The sequence below is a fragment of the Oncorhynchus mykiss genome, chromosome 3 (genome assembly GCF_013265735.2).
Source record: "Oncorhynchus mykiss isolate Arlee chromosome 3, USDA_OmykA_1.1, whole genome shotgun sequence".
NCBI classification, from domain to species: domain Eukaryota; kingdom Metazoa; phylum Chordata; class Actinopteri; order Salmoniformes; family Salmonidae; genus Oncorhynchus; species Oncorhynchus mykiss.
The window spans coordinates 34,395,427-34,413,646 of NC_048567.1; the positions used below are offsets into that span (position 1 = coordinate 34,395,427).

Below are 18,220 nucleotides of genomic sequence, written 5' to 3' on the forward strand. Positions count from 1 at the left end.
ATCCGTTTTGTTACTAAAGCACCTTATACCACCCACCACTGCGACCTGTATGCTCTAGTCGGCTGGCCCTCGCTACATATTCGTCGCCAGACCCACTGGCTCCAGGTCATCTACAAGTCCATGGTAGGTAAAGCTCCGCCTTATCTCAGTTCACTGGTCACGATGGCAACACCCACCCGTAGCACGCGCTCCAGCAGGTGTATCTCACTGATCATCCCTAAAGCCAACACCTCATTTGGTCGCCTTTCGTTCCAGTTCTCTGCTACCTGTGACTGGAACGAATTGCAAAAATTGCTGAAGTTGGAGACTTTTATCTCCCTCACCAACTTCAAACATCTGCTATCTGAGCAGCTAACCGATCGCTGCAGCGATCCCCATACTGTTTATATTTATTTACTTTTCGGCTCTTTTGCACACCAGTATCTCTACCTGTACATGACCATCTGATCATTTATCACTCCAGTGTTAATCTGCAAAATTGTAATTATTAGCCTACCTCCTCATGCCTTTTGCACACAATGTATATAGACTATTTTTTTCTTTTTTTTCTACTGTGTTATTGACTTGTTAATTGTTTACTCCATGTGTAACTCTGTGTTGTCTGTTCACACTGCTATGCTTTATCTTGGCCAGGTCGCAGTTGTAAATGAGAACTTGTTCTCAACTAGCCTACCTGGTTAAATAAAGGTGAAATAAAAATAAAAATAAAATGTATGTTTTTAAACCTTCCATAAACAAATATAGCTACTACCTTTCTTTGCCTGTTCGTTAGCTGACTGGTGTTAGCTAGCTAGCTACAGAGGTTAGCTGCTGGATTTCAGACAAGCTAGCTAGCTAAAAATATTAACATCAGCTGTGTTGTTGCCGAGCAACCGAGTTACTGACCTGGTTAAATAGAACTCTGAGATTTGGCTGAGTTGATTTGCAAAAAAACTATCAAGCGGTATCTCAATCCTAAAAGAGTTCATCGGCTGTCCCCATAAAATAACCCTTTGAAAAACCCTTTTTGATTCCAGGTAGAAACCTTTCCACAGAGGAGTTTACATAGAACCCTAAAGGGTTCTACCTGGAACCAAAAATAGTTCCACCTGGAACTAAAAATAGTTCTACCTGGAACCAAAATGGTTTCTTCAAAGGGTTCTCCTATTGGGACAGCCAAATAGCCCCTTTGGAACACTAAGAGTGTGGTGTAAGTAGATCCATTTGATATAGCACCACTTCTAATATAATACATTTGTAAAGCAATTATTTTTCAGATGCAAAACCCTTGTGTCCTGATTCAACAGACCTTGGTGAGTCATGTAAAGTTTCTTCCTTTTCTCTCTTGCTCATTCTCCCTGTCGCTCACTCAAACTCACATACGTGCACAGTTGCAGAGAAGAGGAAGAATGATATGTCAGACAACTTTTGAACAATATAATATGTTATTGTCTCTTTATTTCCTCTTTACACAAAGCTAAATGTAAAAATGCACGTTTATTTTTTTAAGACTGCCAAGCTGTCCTCAATTGGGGGAACCTCTGTCAGGGACAATGTCCTCAGGATTATGGAGTGTGTGTTTCTAAAAGGTTGTATAAATATCACAAGATGTATTAGGATTAAGCAAAACTTTACCATTTAAAATGGGTTAAAATTGTCATTATCCAACTTCTTTTTAATGTTGATATCCTCTTTCTTAAACTGTTTCAGATTGATTACTAATATATTAATTTCCCACTTCAATATGATGGGACAAAGGAGCAAACATGCCTTTGCTATACCTTTTTAGTGATTCTGTTAAAAATATTTTACTGTACGTCACTGTTCTGTCATGTTGTCATGACTGTCCTGTGAGGATCACAATGGGTCAGATCAGTTTGACAGAGGGGAGGATGGAACTGGAGTGGGGGTTTGACACCTCAACACCCGGTCGTAAATTAAGCAGGAGAGGACTCTCTCTCCAGTATTGGCTAAAGAAATGTCCCTTTGTCTCCAGAGACCTTTTCCCCACCCAAAACTCTAACGTCCAAAAAGTGGACAATATTTCTAACATAAAGAATGTGGGGAATGGTCAGTGGGGAGATGTAGAAAACTAAAGTCATATTGTTTTTCATTTTGTGATGTCATTAAAAACTGTATGGACGAAATACTGTAACTTGGAAATCTGTCAAGTTTCCATCCAATACGTTGTGTGCATAGGATATGAAAAATGATATGGATGTGATTTTAGGAGTCATAAGAGATAACTTCTAATCCTATTATTTGCACATTAAGTAGCCACGTCCTGTGTGAGGCCAGAAGAGCGTGACAGACGGACGGAGCCGTCCCCTTTGGCTAGAGTGCATAAAAAGCCTTGGTAATGAAATTAACATTAGACCAGAAAAGTGTGGAGCGGTCGCTACACGTCTGAAATGGTTGGAACTTTGAACCTCAAAACGAGGTGAAGAAATGAACTCGCCTTCCTTTAGACCAGAGAGACGAAGAGCTACAGCTCATTGTCCATAGTGGTTTGAATCCTGAACCCTGAATAATCAACACGAGGAGGAAGAGGCGACAAACTCCCCCCTCAGGCAATCACTGGTACAGCTGATTAGCTGTCCTGAGTCAAATATCTCAAACTCTTCAAACCATCCCATCCTACCACGAGTCTCAAATCACTGTAGCACGATACTCTCATCACCCCACTGGAACCATCGACACGGCTGGCTTATCTTCAAATAAGCAGCTTCATGAGCGAATGGAAGAGTGAACTCTGTAGTTCTGTTCAGGACTACACAATGGACAAGGGAACCCACATGCAAACACATTCATGATTTCTTATTCCAAGCGGGCGGCGGTTCGTGCGCAAACTATATGATTAGCGTTACTGTGAGAATAATTCTGAAATGTCTCTCTCTCGCTCGCTGGGTAAAATGCCATATTGTGTCAGTCCGCTAGGAACCTTTGTCTCATGTAGTAAGTGTGTGTATTCTGTGTTGTTATTTAGTTAGCTAGTACATCAATAATTAAACCAATTTGTGTAGTACTGAATAATGCGCAAGGCTGGGGTTTTTACATATGCAAGGAGGTAATGATTAATAAGATGACTGTTTATCGATGTAATAGATATATACCTTTATAGAGTTTAATTCAGGCGATGGTAACTCTTTAACCTCTTCTATGGTGCCCCAAATCCTAATGAGTTAATTGTTACATGATTAATTGAATCGGGTAACAATTAAACATAGTTAGTGGATTAAATAAATAACAGTCATCAGATTACTGAAGGAAAAGTCATGACAATGTCCTGCATGCCCACAGTATGCCAATCATTCATTTTTTATTCTCTTTTTATGATTACAGTAAGTGCCATGAAAAGCCAGAAAACTCAGTAGGTTGATATGTTGCGGGCCCTCTGGAAAGTACTCAAATATGCCCCTGACCACGGGTAAGATGTAAACTACAGTGCCTTGCGAAAGTATTCGGCCCCCTTGAACTTTGCGACCTTTTGCCACATTTCAGGCTTCAAACATAAATATATAAAAAAAATTGTGAAGAATCAACAACAAGTGGGACACAATCATGAAGTGGAATGACATTTATTGGATATTTCAAACTTTTTTAACAAATCAAAAACTGAAAAATTGGGCGTGCAAAATTATTCAGCCCCTTTACTTTCAGTGCAGCAAACTCTCTCCAGAAGTTCAGTGAGGATCTCTGAATGATCCAATGTTGACCTAAATGACTAATGATGATAAATACAATCCACCTGTGTGTAATCAAGTCTCCGTATCAATGCACCTGCACTGTGATAGTCTCAGAGGTCCGTTAAAAGCGCAGAGAGCATCATGAAGAACAAGGAACACACCAGGCAGGTCCGAGATACTGTTGTGAAGAAGTTTAAAGCCGGATTTGGATACAAAAATATTTCCCAAGCTTTAAACATCCCAAGGAGCACTGTGCAAGCGATAATATTGAAATGGAAGGAGTATCAGACAACTGCAAATCTACCAAGGCCTGGCCGTCCCTCTAAACTTTCAGCTCATACAAGGAGAAGACTGATCAGAGATGCAACCAAGAGGCCCATGATCACTCTGGATGAACTGCAGAGATCTACAGCTGAGGTGGGAGACTCTGTCCATAGGACAACAATCAGTCGTATATTGCACAAATCTGGCCTTTATGGAAGAGTGGCAAGAAGAAAGCCATTTCTTAAAGATATCCATAAAAAGTGTCGTTTAAAGTTTGCCACAAGCCACCTGGGAGACACACCAAACATGTGGAAGAAGGTGCTCTGGTCAGATGAAACCAAAATTGAACTTTTTGGCAACAATGCAAAACGTTATGTTTAGCGTAAAAGCAACACAGCTGAACACACCATCCCCACTGTCAAACATGGTGGTGGCAGCATCATGGTTTGGGCCTGCTTTTCTTCAGCAGGGACAGGGAAGATGATTAAAATTGATGGGAAGATGGATGGAGCCAAATACAGGACCATTCTGGAAGAAAACCTGATGGAGTCTGCAAAAGACCTGAGACTGGGACGGAGATTTGTCTTCCAACAAGACAATGATCCAAAACATAAAGCAAAATCTACAATGGAATGGTTCAAAAATAAACATATCCAGGTGTTAGAATGGCCAAGTCAAAGTCCAGACCTGAATCCAATCGAGAATCTGTGGAAAGAACTGAAAACTGCTGTTCACAAATGCTCTCCATCCAACCTCACTGAGCTCGAGCTGTTTTGCAAGGAGGAATGGGAAAAAATGTCAGTCTCTCGATGTGCAAAACTGATAGAGACATACCCCAAGCGACTTACAGCTGTAATCGCAGCAAAAGGTGGCGCTACAAAGTATTAACTTAAGGGGGCTGAATAATTTTACACACCCAATTTTTCAGTTTTTGATTTGTTAAAAAAGTTTGAAATATCCAATAAATGTCGTTCCACTTCATGATTGTGTCCCACTTGTTGTTGATTCTTCACAAAAAAATACAGTTTTATATCTTTATGTTTGAAGCCTGAAATGTGGCAAAAGGTCGCAAAGTTCAAGGGGGCCGAATACTTTCGCAAGGCACTGTATTTATATGAGCAACTTGCTCTTTTTTAAAGACATATCTAAGCTATAACTGCCACAAAATTAGTCAACTAACACCATGGAAATACCTATAGGCAGCTGAGTCCACAAAATTTCTTCAAGAATGTCCTTTTCTAGTTTTCTTTTAAAATACAAAATTGATACAAATGTAATGTGCTGATTCTCTTCACTACAGATCGGACTCATGACACGACTCTTCAAGAGAGCCACTACGCTCCAGATCGCCTTCTGTGCTCAGAGGACCTTGATGAGGCTCTACCCCATCAAACCATGCTTATTAATCATTAATCAAATAATACAATTGGCCTTTATATACTCTGTGTCCCAGTCTTTCTATGCATGTAATGTCTGTGGGTGAATTATAAAACAATTACTGTATGCCGATGTGCGAAAAATTGTGATTTAGATTTGTTTTTGCCATTGCTTGATCTGTTTAAAATGTAAGAATATGTTGCAGATTAACTTTAATTGCTGACAATGGAAACAAATAGAAATGTAATGAACAATGTTTTCAATATCCAACTTTATCCTCAGCAATACATTTTACAGTACACTCTTAAAAAAAAGGTGTTATCTAGAACCGTAAAGGGTTTTTTGGCTGTCCCCATAGGAGAACCCTTTGAAGAACCCTTTTTGATTCCAGGTAGAACCCTTTCCACAGAGGGTTCTACGTGGACAGCTGAAGAACCCTTTTGGAACCTTTTTTTTCTAATTGTGTAGGTAACAAGCTGTAGTCAGGTGGTTGTTACCAGGTTATGATGAGATCTTAACTGTGACCAGTTGGCTGCATAACATAGGACATAATATAGAGGTCACAATTATGACCAACTGCTCGTATGGTGGTCAGAAAAAATACGTCATATTCTGGTCAGTAAAAATATTGTAATGACCTGGCTAGATGGATTGCGTTTACGAATTCCCAGTTTATTAACCACACTCAACACAGGTTACTATTTGGCCATAGGCCACGCCAGATAAATAAAGGAAACCAGTATCAAACAACGGTGACCCATCTCTTGTTAAGACCAGACGTAAAGAAGGAGAATAGCATATGGTCTTAAACTTGCGGTGCTAGTTGAACTACATGTAGTTCACTGCAGGCTATGCTTTGTATTGTAGGCTATTTTTATTTGTATTATACTGTAGGTCTGTCTCATGGGCGGTAGTTTGTACTATCTACTACAGTACGAGAGGTGGCAGCATAGGTAAAAGCTAACTAACAATTTGCACCTATTTTCAAAATAACCGGAAATAGCAGTGAATGCGGAAGACGAAAGATGGAGGCGGCTGTGTTCATTCTATCGCTGGTCGACTGCTGTGCTTTAATTTTTCTGGCTGTGTACTTCGTATCCTTTGCTTGAACGTTAGCTAATACGTTGTGTACTGGATCACTATTGGTATGCTTTGTTATGATCAATACGTTTTTAGCGCTCGTGCTTAGTGGGCACCTGTCTGTGGCAGACCAATCCAATCCGTGCTGCTCTGTCTTGATAAACTGACGTTGGCGAACTAGCCAGCCAGGGCCAGTGAGCCAAAGTCCTGTTCGTCCTTTGCACTTTAAAATGCCGTTCTTCTGGCTGTCAACAGCAGTGTTGACATATTTTAGATGCGGTATCTGCAGCTTGTTTTTTTTCCCTAGCAAAAGTTCAGTGGTTACTGTACGCTTAGACTGTTAGTCCTTGTTTCTCACACATTCCCACGCATTCAATGGCTTCCTCGCTTGAGTTAGCTGACATTCAGAATATAGAGAAACTGTTACTGTATAGCTAGCCTGATGCATCTCTGCCCAGACAGTTTACATACCTTAACTTCATGAATAGATAATTACCCTCTCCGATCTAGAGTGTGACTACATCAATGCACGAGCCTGCTGTTCGAAGTTAAACAGAGTAAGCACAGTTGGCATGGGTCATCTTTCAAATATATATATATTTTTGCATGCACACACAGCTAGCTGGCTCTCGAGAACCCAGGGGGCATAGCCTTCCTTTGGGGCTCTCGGTTAAAGGTGTAGACCACCGCTGGCTCACTGTAAATGATATAATCCCGACACTGTTTTAACGGTTAGAAACATTCAATCTCGTTTGCGATAAGGCTTTGGAAACCTCTGGGATTTAGCTTTCACATTAGCGATAAATAATATTTCAAATACCAAAAGATACACTTGTGAATCGTAAATCGAGCATCACCGGGCCACATTTTGGTGTGCCGGCGTTTTCCAATGATCTTGAATTTGGGATTTCGTTTTAGGTAATTGCTGGCAGAGCACCCAGCTAATAAAGAGAGATATCCCACCTTGTTACCCACTCCACAAATCCGGGAGGCAGCCTGTGGTCAAAACGAATGCAATCATTATTTTTGACCACAGAACGGGTTAACCGGGAGAGCTAAATCGAACTCCCTTCATTGGAACATTAGATTCCGTCTGGAGTATTTAAAAAATAAAATAATTACACAGCAGGGTGTAACTTTGCCAAACTGTGTACTGTAAGTGTATCTTTTGTGTTTTTTCATCGCTGATATGAAAGTTAAAGCTGCAATATGTAACTTTTTGGCCACTGGTTATAGACCTGTCATTCTCATTGAAAGCAAGTCTAAGAAAGAGTAGATCTGTTGTGTGTGCGCATCCTATGCTTCCGTTACATTTAGTTGTCGCGTCTTTACTTTAGGTTTTGTACACCATCTTCATTCAAACAGATGAAAATACAATATTTTTGGTTATGGAAAATATATTTCACAGCAGTTTAGACGCTACAATGATTCTCTACACTATACTGGCTTGTTTTGTGAGAAACTTAAATTACGCTAACGTAGAATTTTAGCAACCAGGAAATGGCGGAGCATTTTTATTAAGTTCCAAACTTTTCCAAAATCCTATTGCAAGCGAAGTGTATTTCGTTTAGACAGACCATTTGGGTAGGGTCAGGACATTTCCAACTGCAAAAAGGGATGTGGAGTGCCATAGAGCCCCATAGTGGAGGTGTCATAATACCCATAAAACCTGGATAACAGGAAAGTGGTTTCAATCGTTTTCAACCATAAATTTTTCCCGTAGGGGATTTTTAGAAACACTTCAAATAAGGGCTGGGTTTCGTGTAGGCTTACCCTGTCGCCATGTTTTGATAACCATGTAAATCTATCTCGGACAAGGTGACTTATATATGATGCTTTATTTACTATTATTTGAAAATGCTAATTAAGATCAAAGTAGACATGCAAAATGACAAATCCCTGCAAGCTCCTGCAGAACATCGCAAGCTGACACCTTTGCTAACAGGTATTGTGTCAATTTAAAACTTGCATAAGGCAGTTCACATAATTGTCCATTTAAATACATTTAGCCAATTTACTCATTACTATATTTACCTAACATTAGATAGTTAATCCAGAGATTCCTACCTTTGCCTTGATTCGGCAGTCCCGTCCAGATTATCATTGCATTTGTAGTTCTTTATGATAGCCACATTAGCAGCTAATTAGCATTTCATTTTTGGTGGGTAAATACAGGTAAATATATTGATGAAAGTCACTTTATCCTAGAGAGATTTACACAGTTATCAAAAAGTCACGCGAGGGTAAGCCTACATGAGCCCCTTATGCATGAGGCATGCATGAGAGCATCAGCTGTTCCGGACGACTGTGATCACGCTCTCCGTAACCGCTGTGAGTAAGATCTTTAAATAGGTTAACAATCACAAGGCCGCGGGGCCACACGGATTACCAGGACGTGTGCTCCGGGCTGACCAACTGGCAAGTGTCTTCACTGACATTTTCAACATGTTCCTGATCCTGATTGAGTCTGTAATACCAACATGTTTCAAGCAGACCACCATAGTTCCTGTGCCCAAGAACACTTAAGGAAACCCATCTAAATGACTACAGACCCATAGCACTCACATCCGTAGCCATGAAGTGCTTCGAAAGGCTGGTAATGGCTTACATCAACACCATTATCCCAGAAACCCTAGACCCACTCAATTTGCATACCACCCAAACAGATCCACAGATGATGCAAACTCTATTGCACTCTACACTGCCCTTTCCCACCTAGACAAAAGGAACACCTACGTGAGAGTGCTATTCATTGACTACAGCTCAGCATTCAACACCATAGTACCCTCAAAGCTCATCACTAAGCTAAGGACCCTGTCACTTTAACCATACCTACATGTGCATACTAGCTCAATTAGCCTGACTAACCGGTGCCTGTATATAGCCTCGCCACTGTTATTTTTCAATGTCTTTTTACTGTTGTTTTAAAAAAAAAAATTTACTTATCTATTGTTCACCTAATACCTATTTTTTACTTAAAATTTGCCCTGTTGGCTAGTAAGCATGTCACTGTAAGGTCTACTACACTTGTTGTATTTGGCGCAAGTGACAAAAAAACATTGCTTTGATTATTTTAAGTGTTTCTGAAATCCCCTATGGGGAAAAAGCAATGGTGGAACATTTATTGGAACTATTTCCCTGTTCGACCGCTTGATTCCATGGGTATTATGACTCATACTGATGTACTCTATAGGACTCATGATAAGTACAAGCTGTGCACCTGAGTGCAGAGCAGACATGAGACAGAACCTCATATTTTGTTAATGTTGGTATAGGTTTAAGGGAGTGAAATATTACAAATAGAAAATCGGACCTCTCTGAAATGAAAATGGCTGGCCCTCCCTACAGTAAAATATATTTGACCTAAACCCTCCCTGAACGCTTAAAAAAATCAGCCCTCCCCTATACCCAAAATACAAACTAACATACACAGTGGATAGCAACTTTGACTCTCCTGAACTGCCACTGTAGTCCTACACAGCACAGCCATTGGTTAGACAGCAAACAAAAACATTTTTGATTAGCAAAAGCAGAGCAGGCCGGGGCTCAGGGTTGGATTATCCATTGCAGTGTGTAATGCAGCCTAGTTTCATTTACACCATCCCAGCAGCTATCTTAGAAATATAACTTTACTATGTGCCTCTCAAGCATGCACTTCATAGCCGATAGGCTATGGATCGTTTGATTGAGACCACGCTAAATAGCCTATATGCTATGGCTCATTTGATTGAGACCACACTAAATAGCCTATAGGCACACTTGATATTGAGTGCCCAGCGGAGAATCAGAGATGAGGGGCGGTATCGGACACACATTGATATATAGCCTAATAAGCAACTACTACTAAATCTCAGAGAAATATTGACATTTCAATCTACACTGCTCAAAAAAATAAAGGGAACACTAAAATAACACATCCTAGATCTGAATGAATGAAATATTCTTATTAAATATTTTTTTCTTTACATAGTTGAATGTGCTGACAACAAAATCACACACAAATTATCAATGGAAATCAAATTTATCAACCCATGGAGGTCTGGATTTGGAGTCACACTCAAAATTAAAGTGGAAAACCACACTACAGGCTGATCCAACTTTGATGTAATGTCCTTAAAACAAGTCAAAATGAGGCTCAGTAGTGTGTGTGGCCTCCACGTGCCTGTATGACCTCCCTACAATGCCTGGGCATGCTCCTGATGAGGTGGCGGATGGTCTCCTTAGGGATCTCCTCCCAGACCTGGACTAAAGCATCCGCCAACTCCTGGACAGTCTGTGGTGCAACGTGGCGTTGGTGGATGGAGCAAGACATGATGTCCCAGATGTGCTCAATTGGATTAAGGTCTGGGGAACAGGCGGGCCAGTCCATAGCATCAATGCCTTCCTCTTGCAGGAACTGCTGACACACTCCAGCCACATGAGGTCTAGCATTGTCTTGCATTAGGAGGAACCCAGGGCCAACCGCACCAACATATGGTCTCACAAGGGGTCTGAGGATCTCATCTCGGTACCTAATGGCAGTCAGGCTACCTCTGGCGAGCACATGGAGGGCCGTGCGGCCCCGCAAAGAAATGCCACCCCACACCATGACTGACCCACCGCCAAACCGGTCATGCTGGAGGATGTTGCAGGCAGCACAACGTTCTCCACGGCGTCTCCAGACTCTGTCACGTCTGTCACATGTGCTCAGTGTGAACCTGCCTTCATCTGTGAAGAGCACAGGGCGCCAGTGGCGAATTTGCCAATCTTGGTGTTCTCTGGCAAATGCCAAACATCCTGCACGGTGTTGGGGTGTAAGCACAACCCCCACCTGTGGACGTTGGGCCTTCATACCACCCTCATGGAGTCTGTTTCTGACTGTTTGAGCAGACACATGCACATTTGTGGCCTGCTGGAGGTCCTTTTGCAGGGCTTTGGCAGTGCTCCTCCTGCTCCTCCTTGCACAAAGGCGGAGGTAGCGGTCCTGCTGCTGGGTTGTTGCCCTCCTACGGCCTCCTCCACATCTCCTGATGTACTGGCCTGTCTCCTGGTAGCGCCTCCATGCTCTGGACACTACACTGACAGACACAGCAAACCTTCTTGCCACATCTCGCATTGATGTGCCATCCTGGGTGAGCTGCACAACCTGAGCCACTTGTGTGTGTTGTAGACTCCGTCTCATGCTACCACTAGGGTGAAAGCACCGCCAGTATTCAAAAGTGACCAAAACATCAGCCAGGAAGCATAGGAACTGAGAAGTGGTCTGTGGTCACCACCTGCAGAACCACTCCTTTATTGGGGGTGTCTTGCTAATTGCCTATAATTTCCACCTGTTGTCTATTCCATTTGCACAACAGCATGTGAAATGTATTGTCAATCAGTGTTGCTTCCTAAGTGGACAGTTTGATTTCACAGAAGTGTGATTGACTTGGAGTTACATTGTGTTGTTTAAGTGTTCCCTTTATTTTTTTGAGCAGTGTATTACAAATGACATAACCCTCCCCTGGACTAGATTAAGAAAATACTAACCCCTCCCCTTGACTAAAATTGATAAAGCATGACCCTCCCCCATTTTCCTTCAGGTAACCATTCTCTAAATGTTAATCCATCCCTAAATCCATTTGAAAGAAATCACTTTTTTGTCAGGATCCCTTTTTGATTTAAACAAAACTTTCCAGACATGTTTGCCCATGGGAAAAGTGGTTAGAAAGTGACTTTTTGGACCTGATTGCCAAAAGGTTCAGGAGATAAAGATGCTAACAGTTTACCAATTTTGCGTACCCCACCATACCATGAGACATCCATGTCTTCTTCACTGGAAAAGATAGTTGGAGTTTAATATAATTTAAAAGCTTAAAAACAGTTTTGTCAAACTATTTTATTTCTTGGAGAGAAAAAAATTGGAATATATTGAAATATATCCTATTTCACATCATCTAAGGTTTCTGTGTTGTGCCCGCCATCGGTTGAGACACAACATGCTCTTGAATACAGGTTGGGTGTCATTTCAATCATAGAAATAGAATTCATAGAATGGAACTATCCCTTCAGGCCACTGCAATTTAGCTGGTACACTATTGCAATTTAAATTTACATTTTAACTTCTAATTACTACCATAAAGATGACCGCCCATCGTCGACTGTCAACGTAAATAGTTATGCCAATTCTATTATCTATATTTCTATGGTTTCCTATGGACGATTGACAGTATAATTTGAAACAACAGGTATACCCATTCCAGTCAACGTTCGCTGGTGTGTGGCCCTCCAACCATCTTTGTGGTACCATTTGAAATTTGACGTTTCAATTTTATTCCCATATTTGTACATCAGCCAAAACATGACACCCGCCCTTTATTCAGGAGCAGGTTGTGTCTTAACCGATGACACAACACAAAAATCCTGTCAAATAGGGTCTAAGCTACAGCATATGTGAATAGCGTTTTTAGATAATTGACAAAGGTAAAAAATAAAAAATATTACAAAAATAAATCTACAAATTATCAAACAATTTGACAACCCTGTTTGTAAGCTTTTAAATTATATAAATCTCACCCGTTTATCTTTTCCAGTGATGACGACGTGGTATGGGGGGGGGGGGGGGTATGCAAAATGGGTTAACTTTGAGCACCTTTATTTCGTGAATGTTTTGGAATTCAGGTCCAAAAAGTCACTTTCTGAGCATTTCTACAATGGTTAAATAGGCCTATGTATGGAAGGTTTCATTCAAATCAAAAGAGGTGCAGTCAAAAAGTTACTGAATTCAAATGGATTTACCCTACATGTAGTTAGTAACTTTCAACTTCCTGACTTATACTTCTGTGGCCCGTTGTCTCCAGTTGTCTTTTTATCTATTGTGTCCTGTATGCTTGTGCTCATATACTTTTCATAATGTGTATCTGCAGTGGGTTGTACCAGAGCTGGTAGGCCAGGCCCTGGCAACAGTGCTGATGCTCGTCTCGCTGCACTGGTTTGTCTTCCTACTCAACCTGCCTGTGGCCGCCTGGAACATGTACAGGTAAATACGCCGTACCTGCTGTTTGAGATGACAACTGAATGTTACAGTTTTTTTCGATTGCTAAACGACAGTGGGTACAACTGGAGTCACATGTGCAAAACTCTAACTACAGTCTGCACTACCAACAGTCACCTGAGCTAAACAGTTCACATCACCTGCAAAACTCATTCCAAGCAACACAACTCTTAACACATGGCTCAAAACACGCTCAGTACAGCCAAACACTAGGCACAACCCTCACTGAGATAACACACACTGTCACTCAGAACACACTGAGAGTAAAAACACTAGCATCAAACACCAATACAGAAAATACAAACTTTTCATCTTTACAGTTTGAACAATTTCAGTGACTTCATACAAAGTAATATTGTCTTCAAAGAAAAGAGTGACATTCTTTCACATGATTTATTAAACTTTTTAGAACATAACAATTCTTTAAGGTAAATGAAAATTAGCAGTTTGCTTCAATAGTCTGTAGTAATTTACGGAATTACAGTAATGAGAAAAAAAAGGTAGAAACTAAAAGTACATACTGTAATTCAAACAAATAATTGAGGGGCTAATCCTGCCTCTCTAGCATCAGGCCACAGGTTTTCTTCAACATCACATCTAATGTTTTCTCTTGCCATGCACCTGGGGAAGAACCTTCTGGAGTGCCTTATCCATCCCTGGCAGTCCTCTGGAATCGTGTCCTCACATCCGGCACGCATGGCTTCCAAAAGAGACATTTGGTCATGTGGGTGGTGACCAAACACTTTCCACCTCCAGGCAGAGAAAAACTCCTCTATTGGGTTGAGGAAGGGTGAATATGCAGGCAGGTACAAAACCATAAATCTGTGATGTGCTGCAAACCAATCTGTGACAGCTGCAGAGTGGTGAAAAGCAACGTTATCGCAAACTATGACAAAAACTTGGGGGTTTCTTACTGGCTCCCCCTGTTCTGCTGGTACTAGCTGAGCATAGAGCTGTTCTAGGAAAGCTATAAGCCTTTCTGTGTTGTATGGGCCAATGAGTGGTGTGTTGAGAAGCAAACCATCATTGGCCATTGCAGCACACATGGTGATATTTCCCCCCCTTTGGCCTGGAACCTCCACAGTGGCCCTTTGACCTATAACATTCCTTCCTCTGCGCCGTGTTTTGGCAAGGTTAAATCCAGCTTCATCGATAAATACAAATGAATGTGGTCTTTCCAGTGCTTCCACCTCCATTACGCTCTGAAAAACAGTAAGTGCACAGTTTTACTGTAGAAATGCTAGTGTTTTTTTTTACTGTAAATATTTTGTATAGCTGTGTACGTAACCTCAGACGTCTTACCTGGACATATTGGTATCTTTGCTCTTTTACCCGTTCACTGTTTCTCTCGAACGGTACAGTGTATAACTGTTTCATTGTAACTTGGTGTTTCTTTAGGACTCGAGCAATAGTTGTTGTGCTGACAGAATTAACATTTTCAAATATATCATTATCAGCCAGCACTCTATCTTGAATCTCCCGCAGTTTTATTGCATTGTTGACAACAACCATGTCAACAATAGCATTTTCCTGCGCATCTGAAAATATTTTTCCTCTTCCCCCTGTTGGGGGCAGCCTTTGGGTCCTGTTGTAAAAATATATTTTACAGTCAAACTTACTGTAATATATATCTGTGTAAATATTCTATAATTGCAATACAAAATAGATTCCTGTAATGTTTTCATTTACTGTAAGGATGTAACTCTCACCTGTTTGCATGATGGAACATTCGCATTACAGATGCCACTGTGGATCTTTGCAGATTGGGTTGCACCCTCAACCCTGCCTCTCTCAATGAGAGACCATGGTTCACGACATGGTCTATAAGTGTAGCCCTTATTTCATCTGAAATAACAGCTCTTTGTCATCTTTGTCTTCCTCCACGCATCCGCCCTCTCCCTGCCACCCTTCTCCCTCCACGAATCCATCTTCCTTGTTCCATTTCCAAAATGAGTCTTTCTGAGCTCTACCTATATATACTGTAATATGTGTGTGTGTTCACTAACAAGTTTAAAACAAGACAGCCTTTCAGCTGAAATTGCAATCAGCAGTGTTTGAAAGGCACAAGGCTGAAATCTATTCCGTTTTGAATGTGTGGTTCACAGTTTTGACAGCAGTGTGTTAGCATTTGAACAAGGTGCTGTAAATCCACAGTGTTGTGCAGGTTGTGGTTAAAGTCATGGGATAAGTGTGTAGAGTTTTGAAAACTGTGTTCAAGCAATGAAAAACGAACTAGAGTTTGGTCCACATGAATTGCTGCTGTGCAGACTGTAGTTAGAGTTTTGCACATGTGACTCCAGTTGTGTCCACTGTCGTTTAGCAATCGAAAACAACTGTAATGATCAACAGCAACTTATTTTCTTATGTGAACAGTAAAGACACTTTTGTGTATGAGGAGTGAGGGGGTCCACGCAGAGATGTCATCAGTGGATGTGTGTAAACCTTACGATACACTTTATTTTTTAATTTACATTAAAATTAATTTTGTGACGTCAGCATACAAACACAACACAAATTACATGCAGTACTGAAAACTGGAAAGTTAGTATACAAATCACACATTTCCATGTTCACATATTCTACTGTCTGACCGTGTATTGGGCCTGCGTCTGTCCTATGTCCTACTGTTTACCAGGCTGGTGGCTAATGGAAGGAAACTTGCCTTCCTCCTATTCTTACTGAACAGTGAGACCCTTAATCGCCTTCTGGAGGGCAGCAGCTCAAATCATTAGGCAAGATTGTGTGTGGGTTCCTCTATGATGCTCTTGGCCTTGTCCCTTGCCTGTTTATCATAGTGGCTCGGAAGCCCCCTGCATTGCAGCCCGCAGAGCTTGAACCCCAGGTTCACAGTCCGCCTGAGGACACCCTTATTAGCCACTGACTGCCCACCGTACCAGGCCAGGAAACAGAAAGCCAGCACACTCTCTATATGGCAGGTGTATGATGTTCTGAGTGTTGGCATTAACAGAGGGTGTGCTGTCCATGATGGTTCCCAGGTACCTACAACTCCACATTCTCTATCTCTTCACCAATCCGGACTAGGTGGCTTACTGTGTCTGCCTTCCCCCAGAAATCAGTGATGTTATTGAACTTCCCCCAGGAAGTGACGTTATTGAACTTGACATCCTGCTCAGCAGGAAGTCCAGCACCCACAAGTAATACTATAACTACCCTAGCCCATGTAAGCCCTTTTCAAACTCCCCAACTCTTAGAGATATATGCCAACCCCAAGCAGTTGTTCTTTTGTCTCAAGTGTTGTTAGTTTTCCTCTACCTATTGTTTATCCGACAGGGTTTGGAAGGTGCCCATGGGAAACATGGGGGTGTTTGACCCCACTGAGATCCACAACCGGGGACAACTAAAGTCTCACATGAAAGAGTCCATGATCAAACTCGGCTTCCACCTGCTCTGCTTCTTCATCTACCTGTACAGGTAAGAGACTGGCCCTTCCTGTCTGGTATTCTATATGCTAGCCGCTGTCATATGTTACAGTACTAACGTAGCTAATCTTACTGCTTCTTCATTTATTGCTTAGTACAGGATAACTTTGACGTTTAGCCTGAGCTTAAGTTTAGTTTTATAGTCACTTCAGCACTTGTCACACCCTTCCTTTCTCCTCCACAGCATGATCCTGGCACTGATCAACGATTGAGATCCCCATGGCTGTTTTAATCCAATTGGCCAAATCACAAACTAATCAGTATGTGGTGTTCAATATGTCCTGGTCCTCAGTCCTCTGCTCAGCTGGAGTCACATGACCTTACCCCCCCCCCCCCCCCCTTCTGTGTTCTCATAACTGCCCTGGAATAGTGTGCGCGCTCGCTTGTGCACGTGGGTATGTGTGTGTTCTTTCGTTCAGCCTGTATCCAACAATGCTGTCCATGCACTGCTTCTCTGGGCAGATGGAAAACATGACAATCGTACAGGTGCCTACGATTTAGCATTTACAGCCAAGAGCCAATCACAACAGCTAGAACATCCTCTTGCAGCATGGCGAATGCCATATTTGATTGTCAATTTTTTTTGTTTGTTTCTCTTGTCAACATGCTGGAAAATCCTTGAATTGAATATCCTTTGCAGAATACTAACCTGCGTTTTGGCGATCTATTTCTATTATATTTTCTTGCAGTTTCTCTTAACATCAATAAGTTATAGATCTGACATCCCCTGACTGCTGAAAGGTGCACATTTGATTGGTATTATAAAACAAAAAGTGTTCTCAGGGGAATACATGCAGCTGGATTGGAAAATGGTTTTATCACTCTGACTGTGTATCAATGGGCAATATAACCTTGGGCTCGATTCAATCCATAGCGCTGAAGCGCAATTTCATTTAAGGCCATTTCCAATTGAGCTGACATGCAGCATTTATCACAAATGCGGGAACATTGCCTTTTACATTTGTATCGCGCTTCAGATTGAATCAAAGCCCTCGTCTGTATGATAGTTGTATTACATGTCACTATGTATGACAGAAGCACATTTATTGCACATCACTATGTATGTCAATGTGAACACTTTATTTGTACAGTTTCCAGCCAAATGTACTCCATGGGGGAGGGCGCGTGTTTCCGATTGTTTAACTCAAACTAAAATGACTGTCAAGTTTCATTTTTGCTTTTGAAAATAATTTGTGGGGTTTCTTAAATAAATAAACTTGAAAGAGAACACTTGGGTGTCTTTTTCTTGTGAGATTGTATCAACCCGTATTGAGGTAGGGCTAATACAAAGTGAAACCTGGGGAGATTTACGCATGTTCTGAGAATATAATCATTTCTGTGGCTGTGTTTCGTAAGCTGCTAATCATTAACGTCACTCACGG

General features: G+C 41.4%; 1 protein-coding gene across 2 annotated transcripts; it reads left to right on the forward strand.

Annotated features, from left to right (window-relative positions):
- Nucleotides 1–6,278: 6,278 nt before the first annotated feature.
- Nucleotides 6,279–18,068, forward strand: cnih4 (cornichon family AMPA receptor auxiliary protein 4). 2 transcript variants are annotated; one of them, XM_021596458.2, is made up of 5 exons: nt 6,279–6,400; nt 6,875–6,943; nt 13,271–13,383; nt 16,690–16,830; nt 17,023–18,068. In XM_021596458.2, exons 1-5 carry the CDS (start codon nt 6,332–6,334, stop codon nt 17,048–17,050), a joined length of 420 nt encoding a protein of 139 aa, XP_021452133.1. In that variant the 5' UTR covers nt 6,279–6,331; the 3' UTR covers nt 17,051–18,068. The 2 variants fall into 2 exon arrangements, with proteins under 2 accessions (XP_021452133.1, XP_021452138.1); XM_021596463.2 differs by lacking the exon at nt 6,875–6,943 and having other exon boundaries at nt 6,320–6,451; nt 17,023–17,464.
- The last annotated feature ends 152 nt before the right edge of the window (nt 18,069–18,220 follow it).

Bases quoted from the DNA above. Each gene is read 5' to 3' on its own strand.
- cnih4 (XM_021596458.2), top strand. From the start codon at position 6,332: ATGGAGGCGGCTGTGTTCATTCTATCGCTGGTCGACTGCTGTGCTTTA. The intron at 6,401-6,874 runs GTATCCTTTGCT...CTTCATGAATAG, and splicing joins TTTTTCTGGCTGTGTACTTC to ATAATTACCCTCTCCGATCT. The intron at 13,384-16,689 runs GTAAATACGCCG...TTTATCCGACAG, and splicing joins GCCGCCTGGAACATGTACAG to GGTTTGGAAGGTGCCCATGG.